Raw genomic sequence first — 16185 nt, forward strand, 5'->3', positions numbered from 1 at the left:
TCTACAACTGCAATAGTTTCCCTAGTTCTTTGCTCGAGTCAGAGATTCTCCCTTTCCTCTAGCACCTTGAATATCTGATACTACTGGGATATTTTTAGTGTCTTCTGCTGTGAAGATCATTCCAAGATACTTACAGCATATAGAATGGCTGTTATTCCTTTCTTTCCCGTTTATTCTCCTCATCTAGCAGTAAGTTTGCGTCAACTGCTCGCTTACTTTTAACATGCATTTAGAACTTATTAAAAAGATTACAGAAGACACCCATAATATGGGGATGGGGAGGGATTGTAGTCACAATAAAACCGATCTATATCGGCGCTTATTGTTAACGAGAAGCGCGTCGTCTGCGCATGCGCCAAAATGTGTTCTCGTGTGTGTGAGAGAGAAAATAAAAATTAACACTCAAGTTTCGTAAGAGTGAATTTCCATAACTTGGATGTTTACAGAATCGCCCGCACTTACTGGTCAAGTCGTTTATTGCCATTTAACATATTTATGAATATAACGTTTATAATCATATAATGTACACAGAGACGAGACAATGTTTCTCCGAACATAGCACCTTACACAAGGAAGGTAAGGATAAAATCTACGGATGAATCACACTTAAATAACAAACTAAAGTGCATTAATATACTCCTTTAGAACTAATTTCACTGCAGTCTGCAGCATATAAATTTCCTCTTAACACCGGACCACAAAATGGTCTTCAGTTCGACGGGTAAATGCGGAGCGGTTAAGCGCTGCGTCTGTAAGGGTCAACGCCATGGTCGTGGCCGAAAACACGACCGGAGAGCTGGAATTCAAACTAGCTAAGGCGCGGAGGCATGAGCCCTCTCCTACCTAGTATCTTGTTGGCGAATAAGCAGTCGCTAGAAACTCAGACTAACGATCTCAGGGCAAGGCTGTGAATCAGAGGCAGATGGGACAGATCTCACTTGTTCGTTGCATCGATGCAGATATCCGACCACAAACAATTGAAAATTTGCAGATGCAGCTTTTCCAAAATCCAAGCAACACACACACACAAAATGCTGCAGAAACTCAGCAGGCCAGGCAGCATCCATGGTTAGAGAGACTGGGCTTGTACACGCTGGAATTAAGGAGATTGAGAGGGGATCTGATTGCAACATATAAAATTATTAAAGGATTGGACAAGATAGAGGCAGGAAATATGTTCCAGGTGCTGGGAGAGCCCAGTACCAGAGGGCATGGTTTGAGAATAAGGGGTAGGTCATTTAGTTCAGAGTTAAGGAAAAACCTCTTCTCCCAGAGAGTTGTGGGGGTCTGGAATGCACTGCCTCGGAAGGTAGTGGAGGCCAATTCTCTGGATGCTTTCAAGAAGGAGCTAGATAGGTATCTTATGGATAGGGGCATCAAGGGATATGGGGACAAGGCAGGAAACGGGTATTGATAGTAGATGATCAGCCATGATCTCAAAATGACGGTGCAGGCTCGAAGGGCTGAATGGTCTACTTCTGCACCTATTGTCTAATGTCTAAAAGAGTACAGTTGACATTTCAGGTCGAGACCCTTCATCAGGGCTGGAGGAAAAAAAATGAGAAATCAGATTAAGAAGGTGCGGGAGGGGGAAGATATACAAGGTGAACACAAAGTACACTGCAGATGCTGTGGTCAAATCAAGACGTACAAACAAGCTGGATGAGCTCAGCAGGTCGGGCAGCATCCGTTGAAATGAACAGTCAACGTTTGGGGCCGTGACCCTTCATCAGGATTAAAGGAGGAGGGGGCAGGGTCCTATAAAGAAGGAGGGGGGAGGGTAGGAAGGAGAAGGCTGGTAGGTGCCAGGTGAAAAACCAATCAGAGGAAAGATCAGGGGATGGGGGAGGGGAAGCAGGGAGGGGATAGGCAAGAGAGGTGTAGAAGAAATGTAAGGGGAAAGCACTGCGGGTAGTAGATGAAGGCAGAATCATGAGAGAGGTGATGGGCAGCTAGAAGAGGAGGTGAAGTGAAAGTGTGATAGGGGAAGGGAAAGGGAGGGAATTACCAGAAGTTGGAGAATTCGATGTTCATGCCAAGGGGCTGGAGACTACCCAGACGGTATATGAGGTGTTGCTCCTCCAACCTGAGTTTGGCCTCATCATGGCAGTAGAGGGGGCCATGTATGGACATAACTGAATGGGAATGTGAAGCAGAGTTGAAGTGAGTGGCAACCGGGAGATCCTGTCTGTTATGGCGGACAGAGCGGAGATGCTCGACGAAGCGGTCCCCCAATCTGCGTCGGGTCTCGCCGATGTAGAGGAGGCTGCACCGGGAGCACTGGATGCAATAGATGACCCCAACAGACTCACAAGTAAAGTGTTACCTCACCTGAAAGGACTGTTTGGGGCCCTGAATGCTGGTAAGAGAGGAGGTGTAGGGACAGGTGTAGCACGTACGCTTGCAGAGATAAGTGCCCAGTGCCCGGTGGGAGATCTGTGGGGAGGGACGTGCTTTTCACAGGAATTGTTCCCTCCACAACTGCCTGGTCCCCACATATCCCTCGCCACAGAGCCTGTTGGGGTAATCTATTGCATCCGGTGCTCCCAGTGCGGTCTACTCTACATCGGCGAGACCCGATGCAGATTGGGGGACCACTTCGTCAAGCATCTCCGCTCTGTCCATCACAACAGACAGGATCTCCCGGTTGCCACTCACTTTAACTCTCCTTCACATTCCCATTCGGATATGTCCATACATGGCCCCCTCTACCGCCATGATGAGGCCAAACTTCAGTTGGAGGAGCAACACTTCATATACCGTCTGGGTATTCTCCAGCATCAAATTCTCCAACTTCCGGTAATTCCCTCCCTCTCCCTTCCCCCATCCCCACCTTCACTCTGTCTCCTCTTCTAGCTGCCTATCACCTCTCATGACTCTGCCTTCTTCTGCTACCCATAATCCTTTCCCCTTAGATTCCTTCTCCACCTCTCCGGCCTATCCCCTCCCTGCTTCCCCTCCCCCACCCCTCAATCTTTCCTCTGATTGGTTTTCCACCCTCCCCCACCTTCTTTATAGGGCCTCTGCCCCCTCCTTCTTTAGTCCTGAAGAAGGGTTTCGGCCGAAACATTGACTGCTCCTTTCAACGGATGCTGCCCGACCTGCTGAGATATACAAGGCGGTAGGTGAGAGGTGAAACCAGGAAGGGTGGGGAGAAAGGGGTGAAGTAAAGAGCTGGGCAGTTTATGGATAAAAGAGATACAGGGCTGGAGAAACAGGAATCTGACAGGAGAGGACAGAAGGCTATGGAAGTAAGGAAAGGGGGAGTGATAGACTGGTAAGGAGATGAGGTAAGAGAGGAGACTGGGGAATGGTGACAGGGGGTGGGATACTTACCAGAAGTTGGAGAAAGCAATGTTAATGCCATAAGGTTGGGGCTACCCAGATGAACTATAAGTTATAAACTCCTCCAACCTGAGTGTGGCTGTATCGTGGCAGTAGAGGAGGCCATGGACTGACTTGTCGGAATGGAGAGTGGAATTAAAATGGATTGCCTCTGGGAGATCCCACCTTTTGTGAGGAACCGTTACAGCATTGCCTTGAGACAGTGGACTGGGCCGTGTTCAAGAACTCGTCCAAGGACCTGAATGACGACACCAGGGTCACTATTATTAAACCAGCCATGCATGAGTGTTCCCCCATGAAATCATTCAGGGTTTACCACAGTCAGAAGCCCTGGATGAATAATGAAATCTGGAACCCGCCAAGCTCCAGTCTGGCGATCAAGAATGTTACAAGAAGTGCGGGTATGTTCTCCTGAAAGCGATCTCTCTGGCGATGTGGAGATCCTGGAGTAGAATGGACTCGACAGCTGTGCCATAATCTCCTACAAAATTAATTATAGGGGACAGCAGAGCTTCACTTCCAGATGTTCTCAATGCTTGCTATGCTTGCTTTGACCACCGGAACAAGGAGCAACCCTATGTTTCCTGATGATCCAACACAAAGGTTGGGGTGTTGTGGACAGGGTGGAGGGCTGTCAGAGATTACAGAGGGACATTGATAGGATGCAAAACTGAGCTGAGAAGTGGTAGATGGAGTTCAACACAGGTAAGTGTGAGGTGGTTCATTTTGGTAGGTCAAATATGATGGCAGAATATAGTATTAATGGTAAGACTCCTGGCAGTGTGGATGACAGAGGGATCCTGGGGTCTGAGTCCATAGGACGCTCAAAGCTGCTGCACAGGTTGACTGTGGGGTTTAAGAAGGCATATGATGCATTGGTCTTCATCAACTGTGGGATTAAATTCAAGAGCAGAGAGGTAATGTTACAGCTATATAGGACCCTGGTCAGACCCCACTTGGAGTACTGTGCTCAGTTCTGGTCACCTTACTACAGGAAGGATGTGGAAACTATAGAAAGGATGCAGAGGAGATTTACAAAGATGTTGCCTGGATTGGGGAGCATGCCTTATGAGAAAAGGTTGAGTGAATGCAGCCTTTTCTCCTTGGAGCAACAGAGGATGAGAGGTGACCTGATAGAGGTGTATAAGATGATGAGAGGCATTGATCATGTGGATAGTCAGAGGCTTTTTCCCAGGTTTGAAATGGCTACCACAACACAGTTATAACATGGTTGGAAGTAGGTACAGAGGAGATGTCAGGGGTAAGCTATTTACGCAGAGAGTGGTGAGTGCGTGGAATGGGCTGCTGGCAACTGTAGTGGAGGAGGATATGATAGGGTCTTTTAAGAGGCTCCTGGAAAGGTACATGGAGCTTTGAAAAATAGAGGGCTAAGGGTAACTTGAGGTAATTTTTAAAGTAAGTACATGTTTGGCACAGCATTGTGGGCTGAAGGTTTTCTATGTTTCTATGTCTCAGTATCCGAAGATAACGTGTGGCTGCTTTCAAGAGATTGAATCCAAGGAAAGCATCCGGACTGCTTGGAGTACCTGGCCGAGTACTGAAGGCCTGTGCTGACCTACTGGCTGGTGTATTCAGGAATATCTTGTTATGTGTGGTGAGAAAACCATGTGGAGATGGGGTCCAGAGTTGAACCCCCCTGTGAACTATGCTGCTAACGAGAGAGAGAGATAAAGAGGGGGGAGGCATCCTGTTGCAGATGGGAGAGAGAGAGACAAGGATTAAAATGGATGATTTAGTATTATTGCTTCTTTGCTAATTGTTGACTTTAACGCCAAGGACATTTGGCCTGTTTATGTGGATCCCTGCTGACACAGCAGAGTGATGCCAGGTGCCTGTTGAGACAGGAGGGAGTGGCCAGTTTGATGGACATGGAGTTGATGGATGGCTGATACCCCGTCAGGGGAGATAAAAGACGGGTCTGCTGAGACACCGGGACACACGCCACGAGACACTGCGAGAGTGTTGTGCACCCACAGGAAGGTGGGGGCTTGGAGGACCGAATCGGGAGATCGGTCACAAAGCTCACAGTGTGACAGCAGGACCGGTGGGGGCTTGTGTGTGTATCCACTCACGCCAGAGTGATGAGTCCACCATGGAAGAACGGTCTAGCCGAGAACAGAGGGGTTATATCCGAATGACCACATCAGTACAACAGAACAAGAAGACAACGGAAGGTTTGCCTGCTCACATCTCGCTCTCTCTCTCTCTCTCCAACGTTACACCAGCAACTACTCCGACCTAAGCTAAACTGAACTGAACTGAACTTTCATCATCTCCTAAGACTTTTCATTTACCCCTAGACTTTGGAAGAGCTTGGTTTTTGATTCCTTTTACCACACTTCTGTATCTATACATGTGTATATGTGTGTGTGTGTGTGTGTGTGTGTGTGTGTGTATATATATATTTGCTAACCCGTAATACATACATATTTGCATTTTATTCTTGTACTGTATTACTTAGTTTGCTAATAAACTTTATTAGTTACTAGTAATTACAGACTCCAACGTGTATTCCATTTCTGCTGGATTGTTAACCCAGTTACGGTGTACGTAACAAATTAAGGGCTCGTCTGGGATTTGATTTCCAAATTGGGGGCCAGTGAATTGATTGGGGTACATTCCCTTATCTGCTTTGGCTGTGTAGGAACCCATAAAGGCAGACAGCAGAAATGGAGTTTGAGGCTAATAAGTTAGTGGCGGATCCAACCCCTGAGGGGCTGGGCGAGGCTAAAAAGGATGTACTGCTGGGAATTGCTCGGAAGTTAAAGATTAAGGTGACCACTCGCATGAGGAATGCTCAGGTACAGCTGTTAATAGCACATCATTACATAGCCGAGGGGAAATTCGAGGAGGAGGCGTTGGAGTTGTTTGTTGAGGGTGAAACACTTACTGAGGCTGAGGTTCGGCTTCAGGTGGATATAATGAAGTATGAACATGAGTTCCAAATAAAGCAGTTGGAAGTAGAAAGACAAAGGGAAGAAGCAGAAAGAGAGGAAAAGGAAAGAGAGCGGGAGGAAAGGAAAAGGGAGCATGAGCTCCGAGTAAGGAAGCTGGAGGCAGAGGGTGGAAGAGAAAAGGCAGAGAGAAGAAAGGGAGAAAGGAAGGCAGTTTGAGCTAGAAAGGATAAGAATTTTGCAGCTGGGAGGTCCAGTGTTTGACATTGATGATGTATATAGCTTGAAAGAGCTGGTTGTAATTGATGAATTTAAGAAGTGTGTTCCCGATGATGAAAAGCATGCTGCTACCTTGAGGGAGTCTGTTGGGTTAGCAGACAAGGTTGTTTTAAACTGCAAGGTTGAGTTTACTCCGGATAGGAGTTGCCCAGAGAGTAACTGGGAGGATCAGGGGAACTTGGATTTTGAAATTGGGACTGGTATTGAAAGCCTAGAAGAGGCAGATGTCCCGTTTGCCTGTGTTCAGGTTTTTGAAGTACCTGTGGAATCACAGGGTACTAAACCTTGTGTTGAAACTCAGGAGAGGTCTGAGGTGTCTGACTTGGTTAAAAAGGAATGCAGTGCTTTTGGGTCAGATGGACTTGGTTCAGTGAGTAAGGGGTTAACCCTGGCACCAGTGGAAAGTGAGGATTCTCAGTCACTTGTGTTAGAAGGTGTTCTAAAAGTTAGAGATGAGATGAAAGCTGGTGACAATAGTGAGGAAGGGGCTGTGTCTGGTTTTTTTAAGGAAAGAATTGGTGAAGTTTGAACTGGTTTCACGACCTTTGACCCTGCTTGCAGAACAATGGTCTGTTGGAAAACTTGTCAGCTTGTTAGATTCTATTTTAGAAGTTGAAAGTAAGCAAGGTCATGGAGCTGTTGGTCAAGATTACAATGGGTGGAGAAAAGATTGTTTTGGTTTTGAGAGGACACCTGTCTGCGTTACTATGGGGACGAATTGAAAGTAAAAGTCGAAGAAACAGATTAAATGGTTTATTTGGGAATTTCCAGAATGTAAACATGGTTTTCATAAGTTTAGTGATGGTGTTGAGCTTGGTAAACATTCAATTGGCACCTAATCCAGGGTGAAATTAAGTCAGCGGAACGAGCTAGCTCGTGGCTGGCAACCCACGCACAGTTAGCAGAGACAGGAGTTTAATTTATGAAAGTTTGTCAGAGTTACAGCAGGATTTGGAGAGTAAGGAGGATGAGAAAGGCTTGTCTTTGTCAAAGGATGAATTTATAGTAGAGATTCTGAAGTTACTGTGTTAAAGGAGACAGCTCTCACAAAAGAGGAGGTTCGGAGAGGGTCAGCAGGATATTACCTGAAAGATGGGGTATTGATGAGGAGGTGGAGACCACCTACTGGGTTTGCAGATGAGGATTGGGCGATTGAACATTGTGATGGTCCCGAAAGTTTACAGGGCTGAAATTTTAAACTTGGCTTATTATATGTCTTTAGGTGGGCACTTTGAAGTGGAAAAGACAGTAAATGGAAGTGAGAAGGAATTCTACTGGCCTAATCTAAGGAAAGATGTTGTGAACTTGCGCAGGGCTTGTCATACCTGTCAGGGTGCAGGAAAACCTAATCAGATGATCCTAGCAGTATCATTTAGGCCGATACCTGTCCTCGGTGAACCATCTTCCAGGGTCATAGTGTATTGTGTGGGCCCATTGCCAAAGACTGCAGCTGGCTATGAGTATCTGTTAACCATCATGTGTGCTGTGTCTAGGTTCCATGGAGTGGTGCCCCTCTGGAACATCAAGGCCCAGACTGTGGTAAAAGCACTTATCAAATGTTCTACACTGGTAGGTCTACCTAAAGAAATCCAGTCTTACTGAGAGAGCAATGGTCAGACCAGAATGAAAATGTGATTAAGGGTTATTATGACTCCTACCCTGCACCAGTGAGCACTGTTATGACAATGGAGGAGATTGTTGTGTCTACTACTGGAGTACCAATTCATTTTACTGAACACCCTGTAGTTTTCACAAGACTCAGAAAGTCTGATGTTTTGGAAAATATTGATGGAAAAATTCAACATTTGCAGTCAAAGCAGCAAAAACAACTGAAGAGCTTAATTGACAAGTATAAAGGTTTATTCCCCGATATTCTAAGACTGCACATGTGCAATGCATGATGTCATTGTAAATTCAGGCCAGGCTATTAAGCAGCATCCCTACAGAGTGACCTTGGAGGAAAGCAAGCTGGTAGAAAAACTGTTTAAATGAATGTCTGCAGCCAATCTCACAGTGAACCTCGCCAAAAGTGAGTTCGGCCATGCCACGGTCACGTACCTGGGGTATGTGGTAGGATGGGGCAGCTGGCCCCTGTGCAGGCGAAAGTACAGGCTATTTCTGAAGTTCCCGTCCCGACTGATAAGAGGGCACTGAGAAGGTTTTTGGGAATGGTAGGGTACTATTGGAAGTTTTGTAAGAACTTTGCGGATATTGACCTCTCTCTTACTAAACTGTTGCAAAAGAGTAAGGAGTTTGTGTGGAGCAATCCTTGCCAAGAAGCCTTTGAGAGGCTGAAAACTATACTGTGTCACCACCCTGTGTTAAAAGCTCCTGACTTTTCAAAACCCTTCTCCCTCGCTGCAGATGCTAGCGACGAAGCTGCAGGGGCAGTGTTGCTGCAGAAAGACAAGGACGAAATTGAACACCCAGTGCTTATTTCTCTAGGAAGTTCAATGTGCATCAGGGAAATTATTCCACTGTAGAAAAAGAATTACTGTCACTTATTCTGGCATTACAGCATTTTGAGGCTTACATTTGACCAGCACAGAGTACATTGATAGTTTATACTGATCACAACCCATTGGTATTTTTGACTAACATGAAGAATAAAAATAGATTAAGTTGAAGTCTGTTGTTACAGGAATTTGATATTAAAATACAACATGTAAAGGGGACTGACAATATAATTGCTGATTGTTTATCTAGATGTTAGATTTGGAAGTATTTCTGTATTACTCTATTAGTTAATGACTAGTTCTGTATTATATTAGACTCTGTAATGTACCTTACTATTGAATTTTTCCCCCCGGTAAAAATTCTTTGAAGGGTGGGGGTGTTATGTGTGATGAGAAAACCATGTGGAGATGGGGTCCAGAGTTGAACCCCCCTGTGAACTATGCTGCTAACGAGAGAGAGAGATAAAGGGGGGGAGGGGAGGCATCCTGTTGCAGATGGGAGAGAGAGAGACAAGGATTAAAATGGATGATTTAGTATTATTGCTTCTTCGCTAATTGTTGACTTTAACGCCAAGGACATTTGGCCTGTTTATGTGGATCCCTGCTGACACAGCAGAGTGATGCCAGGTGCCTGTTGAGACAGGAGGGAGTGGCCAGTTTGATGGACATGGAGTTGATGGATGGCTGATACCCCGTCAGGGGAGATAAAAGACGGGTCTGCTGAGACACCGGGACACACGCCACGAGACACTGCGAGAGTGTTGTGCACCCACAGGAAGGTGGGGGCTTGGAGGACCGAATCGGGAGATCGGTCACAAAGCTCACAGTGTGACAGCAGGACCGGTGGGGGCTTGTGTGTGTATCCACTCACGCCAGAGTGACGAGTCCACCATGGAAGAACGGTCTAGCCGAGAACAGAGGGGTTATATCCGAATGACCACATCAGTACAACAGAACAAGAAGACAACGGAAGGTTTGCCTGCTCACATCTCGCTCTCTCTCTCTCTCCAACGTTACACCAGCAACTACTCCGACCTAAGCTAAACTGAACTGAACTGAACTTTCATCATCTCCTAAGACTATTCATTTACCCCTAGACTTTGGAAGAGCTTGGTTTTTGATTCCTTTTACCACACTTCTGTATCTATACATGTGTATATGTGTGTGTGTGTGTGTGTGTGTGTGTGTGTGTGTGTGTGTGTGTGTATATATATATATTTGCTAACCCATAATACATACATATTTGCATTTTATTCTTGTACTGTATTACTTAGTTTGCTAATAAACTTTATTAGTTACTAGTTATTACAGACTCCAACGTGTATTCCATTTCTGCTGGATTGTTAACCCAGTTACAGGGTACGTAACAATCTTTAACCTTTTGATCTGACTGTGTGTGGCATCCACCTGCTTCAAGCAGGTTTCAATCATACCGGTGCCCAAGAAGAGTGTGGTAACCTGTCTAAATGACTATCACCCAGTGGCACGTGAATCTACAGTGATGAAATGTTTTGAGAGGCTGCTGTTGAAGCATATCAGCTCCTGTCTGAGTGGTGACTTGGATCCATTCCAATTCACCTGCTGAAGCAACAGGTGAATGGCTCAATGGCTCTTCACACAACCCCAGAACATCTGCACAGCAAAGATGCATACATTAAGATGATATGATCTCCAATGATGTGATCACCTCCTGATGCAAGTCCTGAGGCACCTGTACCTTCTACCTAATGGCAGTAGTGAGAAAACAGCATGGCCTGGGTAGTGAGGATCTTTGATGATGGATGCAGCTTTTCTACAGCAGTGTTTCATGTAGATGTGCTCAATAGTTGGGAGAGTTTTACCTGTGATGTATTGGGCCAAATCCTCTATCCTTTATAGGATTTGGTCCTCCAAGCCCCCACCTACCTGTGGGTGCACAACATTCTTGCAGTGTCTCGTGGCGTGTGTCCCGGCGTCTCAGCAGACCCGTCTTTTATCTCCCCTGATGAGGTATCAGTCCTTTGTCGGGACTTCTGGTTCACTGCTCGACTGCTCCCAAGGCAGATGGAGATGCAGTTTGTCAGGACTCTCAATGGGGCTCCGATAAAATCAGTTAAGTTGAGGGATGGTTGTTGGGGAGCCTTGCTTGCCTCAATCCCTTTAGCAAGTGGAGGTGCTGCTGTGCCTCCTTGTTCAGGGAGGTGTATTAAGGGATCAGCTGAGGACCCCCAGGAACTTGGTGCACTTCACTCTCTCTACGGGGGAGCCAGGTGAGAGTCACTCTCTCTACAGAGGGGGATGGTTTGTCTGCACCTTCCTGAAGTCCACAATGGTTTCCTTGGTCTTCTCCATGTTCAGGCTTAGATTGTTCTTCTCACACCAATCTGCCATCCGCTCCACTTCCTCTTGATACTCTCCTTCATCGTCATTCTTGATAAGGCCAACCACTGTTGTGTCATCCGCAAAGTTGGTGACACGGTTTGAACTGGATTCTGCAACACAGTCATGCGTCAGCGCGCAGTCCTGGGGAGCGCCAGTGCTCAGCGTAATGGACAGAAACACTGCTGCCCACGCAGACTGACTGTGGCCTGGTATCCAGGTGCAAAGGGGGGTGTTGAGATCCAGCAAGGACAGTTTCCCCACCAGTTTCTGGGGTATGACGGTGTGGAACACCGAAATGAAGTCTATAAACAGCAGCCTGGCATATGAGACCCCATTTTCCAGGTGGGACAGGATAGAGTGGAGGGCAGTGGTTTACCCTTAGGTTCCATTTTGGCCTTTCCACAACTTTTTGAATCACACTTTGCTGGTTTCTAGCAATTCCCTTTATCATCCATCGGGAAATCTGCAGATGCTGGAAATTCAAGCAACACACACAAAATGCTGGTGGAACGTAGCAGGTCAGGCAGCATCTATGGGAAGAAGCACTGCTGGTGTTTTGGGCCGAGACCCTTCGTCAGGACTAACTGAATGAAAAGACAATAAGAGATTTGAAAGTGGGGGGAGGGGGAAATGCGAAATGATAGGAGAAGACCAGAGGGGGTGGGATGAAGCTAAGAGCTGGAAAGGTGATTGGCAAAAGGGGTACAGAGCTGGAGAAGGGAAAGGATCATCTAGCCTACCTCAAATCTTCATGATGTTTAGTTTTATCACATCCTTAACTTTCAAAGTTGATTTCTTAAATGAATAACTTCTACATTATGCTGCTAGCCAGAGAATTATACAGCACAAAAGCAGAAGCTTATTTGTCATCTATAAAAATGATCTGAATGATTATGTGGTTAACTGGATCAGCAAACTTGTGGATGACAGCAAGACCGAGGTGGAGCGGACAGTGAGGAAGACTGTCATGAGGGATCTGGACCAGCTGGAAAAACGAGCTGAAAAATGGCAGATGGAATCTAATGTAGACAATTGTGAGGTATTGTACTTTGGTAGGATTTACACAGTGAACAGAAGAGCACTGAGAAAACTGGTAGAACAAAGTGATCCGGGAATACAGGTCCTTTATTCATTGAAAGTGACATCACAGGCAGATAGGGTCATAAAGAAAGCATTTGGCACGTTGGCCTTCGTAAATCAAATTACTGAGTACAGAAGATGGGATGTTATGTTGAAGTTGTATAAGAGCTTGATGTGGCTTAATTTGGAGTTCGTGTGCAGTTTTGGTCACCAACCTGCAGAGAGATGTAAACAAGGTTAAAAGAGTACCGAGAAAATTTCCAAGGATGTTGCCAGGTCTGGAAGACCTGAGTTATAAGGAAAGATTGAGTAGGTTATGACTTTATTCCTTGAAACATAGAAGATTGAGAGATTTGATAGAGGTTTACAAAATTGAGGGGTATAGATTGAGTAAATGCAAGCAGGTGTTTTTTCATCTGAGGTTGGGTGGGACTACAACTAGAGGTCATGGGTTAAGGGTGAAAGGTGAAAAGTTTAAGGGGAATGTTAAGGGAAATTTCTTCACTCAGAGGGTAGTGAGAATATGGAATGACCTGCCTGCTCAGATGGTGTGTGCAAACTCGATTCCTTTTTTTTAAATTTATTTTTTTATTGAAGTTCATCATCAAACATTTCCATAAGATGTATTTCAGACATTGTACATATGTATCAATATATATCATATATATCACAAATCTCCACATAATACTTATCTGAGGTATACACTTATAGAAAAGAGAGGAAAGAAAGAACAAGCGAAAGGAGAAAACTACGTACAAGTAGGGAGTGATTTTTTTTACAACATATTCATTGATTTGTGAGGATATAATCTGGTCTATGAAGTGTTACGTAGTTAAGTAACTTTTCCCAGTATGAATAAATTTGTTCCAACTTATGATTAACAGATGCTGTTATCTTCTCCATTTTGTAAATGTTGTTTGTAATTTCCATCCGTGCATTTAAAGTTGGGCTCTCCTGTGATAACCATTTCCTGGTAACAGTCTTTTTACCAGACACCAGCAATATATTTATTAAATATTTATCTCTTTTCAACCATTCTTGAGGTATCTACCCAAAATATAAGGTCTTACTTTCTAAGGGTATTTCACATCTAAAAATGTCTTGTAGGTCATTGAGTATCCCACTCCAATAGTCTTTGATAACGGGGCTTATCAATACTCTTATCAAGTATTTCCATCCAAACTCCCTCCATTTCTGTGAACTGGTACACTTCCATTGATATCTCCATATTGTTGTCCATTCTTCCTCAGATATAATTATCCTTTCTTTCTTCTCCCATTTTGTTTTAATGTATGAAGTCAAATGTGTTTTAAGATTTGACAAACCCTTATACACGCTTGAAATGATTCTGCTACCATTATCTGAATTATATGCTTTTCTGAATAGCTCTATCAAACATGTACTTGCCTTGGTTACATTTTTAACCATCCTATTAACATACTATCGCATCTGTAAATACCAATGCCTTGTTTTCCAATAAGTGTTTCTCTTTAAGCATTTCAAAACTGAACAATATGTTCTTCCATTATATTGCAAAGAACTGTTATTCCTTTAGCTGTCCAGTCCTTAAATCTAGCATCCAGTTTATTTGGCATAAAATCCAAGTCATATGCACACCATTTAAGAATTGCAGTATCTCCCTTTAGTTTATAATCTTTTATAATAGTTTTCCATATTTTAAGAGTCCATTTCACCCATGGGTTATCAATAGTATTTATGTACCTTTGTAGGTTGTTATCAGCCAAAATTGCCTGTATGGGGATGGGAAGTACCCGCTCCTCAATGTTTTGCCCCATCCCCCCTTTTCCTTGGCTAATTGCAAACCTTTGAGATGAACTCTAAGCCTTTTACCTTGCCATACATGTCTGGATAATATCTTGGTTCATTTATTGAATTGATTTTGATTAATCTCTATTGGTAGGGTCTGAAAGAGATATAACAGTCTGGGCAATGTATTTATTTTAATGGACTCAATCCTTGAACTGAGACTAAAAAAAGGAATTAGGTTCCATCTTGTTATATCTTCCTTAATTTTTTATATAAAGGCTGATAATTACATTCTGATAATTTTGCCAAATCTTTTGGCATAATGATGCCCAAATATTTGAAAGACTCTGTTTGCCATGCCCAGGGATATCCACTTTCAATTTCTCTTGGTGGGCTATAGTTATATGAAAGTAATTGGGTTTTATCCACATTGATCTTCTATCCTGATAATTGACATTATTGCATCAAAAGGATTGCATCAATTTAGGTAAAGAGTATGTTGGTTGCCCTAGATAGATCAAAATGTCATCCGCGTAACAGGCTAATTTGTTACAATTTGTAACAGACCAATCTGTCCCTTTAATAGTAAATCCCCTGATATCTTCATTTTGCCTGATGTATTGAGCTAATGGCTCCAGATATGATGCGAAGAGTAAGCAAACTTGATTTCAACATTTAAGAGAAGTTTGGATAGGTACGTATAGGTAGGAATACAAAGGCTGTGGTCCTGGTGCTAGCAGTTTAAATGGTTTGGCACAGACTAGATGGGCCAAGGGGCCTGTTTCTGTGCTGTATTTTTCTATGACTGTGACTCTTCCGCCAAACTCGCCAACCCAAGCTAGTCCTATTTGCCTAAATTTAGCCCCTATACAATAGCCTACTGTGCTATTCCACACCCTTGCTTCGGGAAGTCTGATCACCGAGCTGTACTTCTACACCCTGAGACTGAAGACTGTAGCACCATTAATGAGGACCAAGAAAGTATGGACAAGAGAAGCACAGGAACACCTACAGGATGGACTGGACTGTATTCAGGGATTCATCTTCAAACCTGGATGAGTATGCTGCAGTTGTTACCGACTTCATTAAAACCTGTGTGGAAGAGTGTGTGCCCACAAAGACTTACTGTACATTTCCAAACCAAAAGCCGTGAATGAACCAGGAGGTATGTCGTCTGCTGAAGGCTAGATCTGTGGTATTCAAGTCTGGCAACCCAGGTCTGTGCCAGAAAACCAGGTATGATCTGCAGAGGGCTATTTCAAGAGCAAAGAGACAACTTCGAATGAGGTTGGAGGCAATATTGGATGTATGGCAACTCTGGCAGGATCTGCAAGACATTACTTCATACAAAGCGAAACCCAATAGCAGGAATGGCAGTGGTGCTTCACTGCCAGATGAACCTTCTATGCCTGTTTTGAAAGGGAGAACACAACTCCAGCTGTGAAGATCCCTGCTGCTCCTGATGACTGTGATCTCTGTCTTTAAAGAGAGTGAACCATTGCAAAGTGGAAGGTCCCAATGGAGTACCTGGTAAGGCTCTGAAAACCTGTGCCAACCAACTAGCGGGAGTATTCAAGGACATTTTCAACCTCTCACTGCTACGGGTGGAAGTTCCCACTTGCTTCAAAGAGGCAACTATTATACCGGTGCCTAAGAAGAATAATGTGGGCTGCCTTAATGATTATCGCCTGGTAGCACTCACGTCGACAGTGATGAAATGCTTTGAGAGGTTGGTTATGACTAGACTGAATTCCTCCCTCAGCAAGGACCTGGACCCATTACTGTGATGTCAGTCCAACTGCGCTGGACAGGACATGTTGTCAGAGTGCCTGACGGAAGACTGTCCAAGGACATCTTGTACAGCCAACTGTCCAGTGATACCCGAAAACGAGGAGGCCAGCGACTACGGTACAAGGATGTTCTGCACAGGAGCCTGAAGAAAGCTGACATTACCTCATCAACATGGGAGGATCTGGCACAAG

At 44.5% G+C, this 16185-nt stretch overlaps 2 protein-coding genes across 3 annotated transcripts in view; one reads left to right on the forward strand and one right to left on the reverse strand.

Annotated features, from left to right (window-relative positions):
• LOC132378591 (leukocyte elastase inhibitor-like) overlaps positions 1-16185 on the reverse strand; it is a 54906-nt gene that overhangs the window by 34831 nt on the left and 3890 nt on the right. Inside the window, exon 2 of one of the 2 annotated variants that reach the window (XM_059945645.1) lies at positions 10901-11940. The exons of the other annotated variant lie outside the window; for it this stretch is intronic. Within the exon in view, the coding sequence (XP_059801628.1) occupies positions 10901-10917 (17 nt within the window). The 5' untranslated portion in view covers positions 10918-11940. The remainder of the gene's footprint in view (positions 1-10900; positions 11941-16185) is intronic. 2 annotated transcript variants of the gene reach the window in all.
• Positions 443-10888, forward strand: LOC132378592 (uncharacterized). The gene is made up of 3 exons (XM_059945652.1): positions 443-576; positions 4822-6319; positions 6429-10888. The coding sequence occupies exons 2-3, from the start codon at positions 6036-6038 to the stop codon at positions 7066-7068; spliced, it is 924 nt and encodes a 307-aa protein (XP_059801635.1). The 5' UTR covers positions 443-576; positions 4822-6035; the 3' UTR covers positions 7069-10888.

The sequence above is a fragment of the Hypanus sabinus genome, chromosome 20 (genome assembly GCF_030144855.1).
Source record: "Hypanus sabinus isolate sHypSab1 chromosome 20, sHypSab1.hap1, whole genome shotgun sequence".
In the NCBI taxonomy this organism is placed as follows: domain Eukaryota; kingdom Metazoa; phylum Chordata; class Chondrichthyes; order Myliobatiformes; family Dasyatidae; genus Hypanus; species Hypanus sabinus.

Excerpts from the sequence above, each read along its gene's own strand:
- LOC132378592 (XM_059945652.1), top strand. The coding sequence starts at position 6,036 with ATGGAGTTTGAGGCTAATAAGTTAGTGGCGGATCCAACCCCTGAGGGG. Across the intron at positions 6,320-6,428 it reads CATGAGTTCCAAATAAAGCA|GGTGGAAGAGAAAAGGCAGA; the intron begins GTTGGAAGTAGA and ends CTGGAGGCAGAG.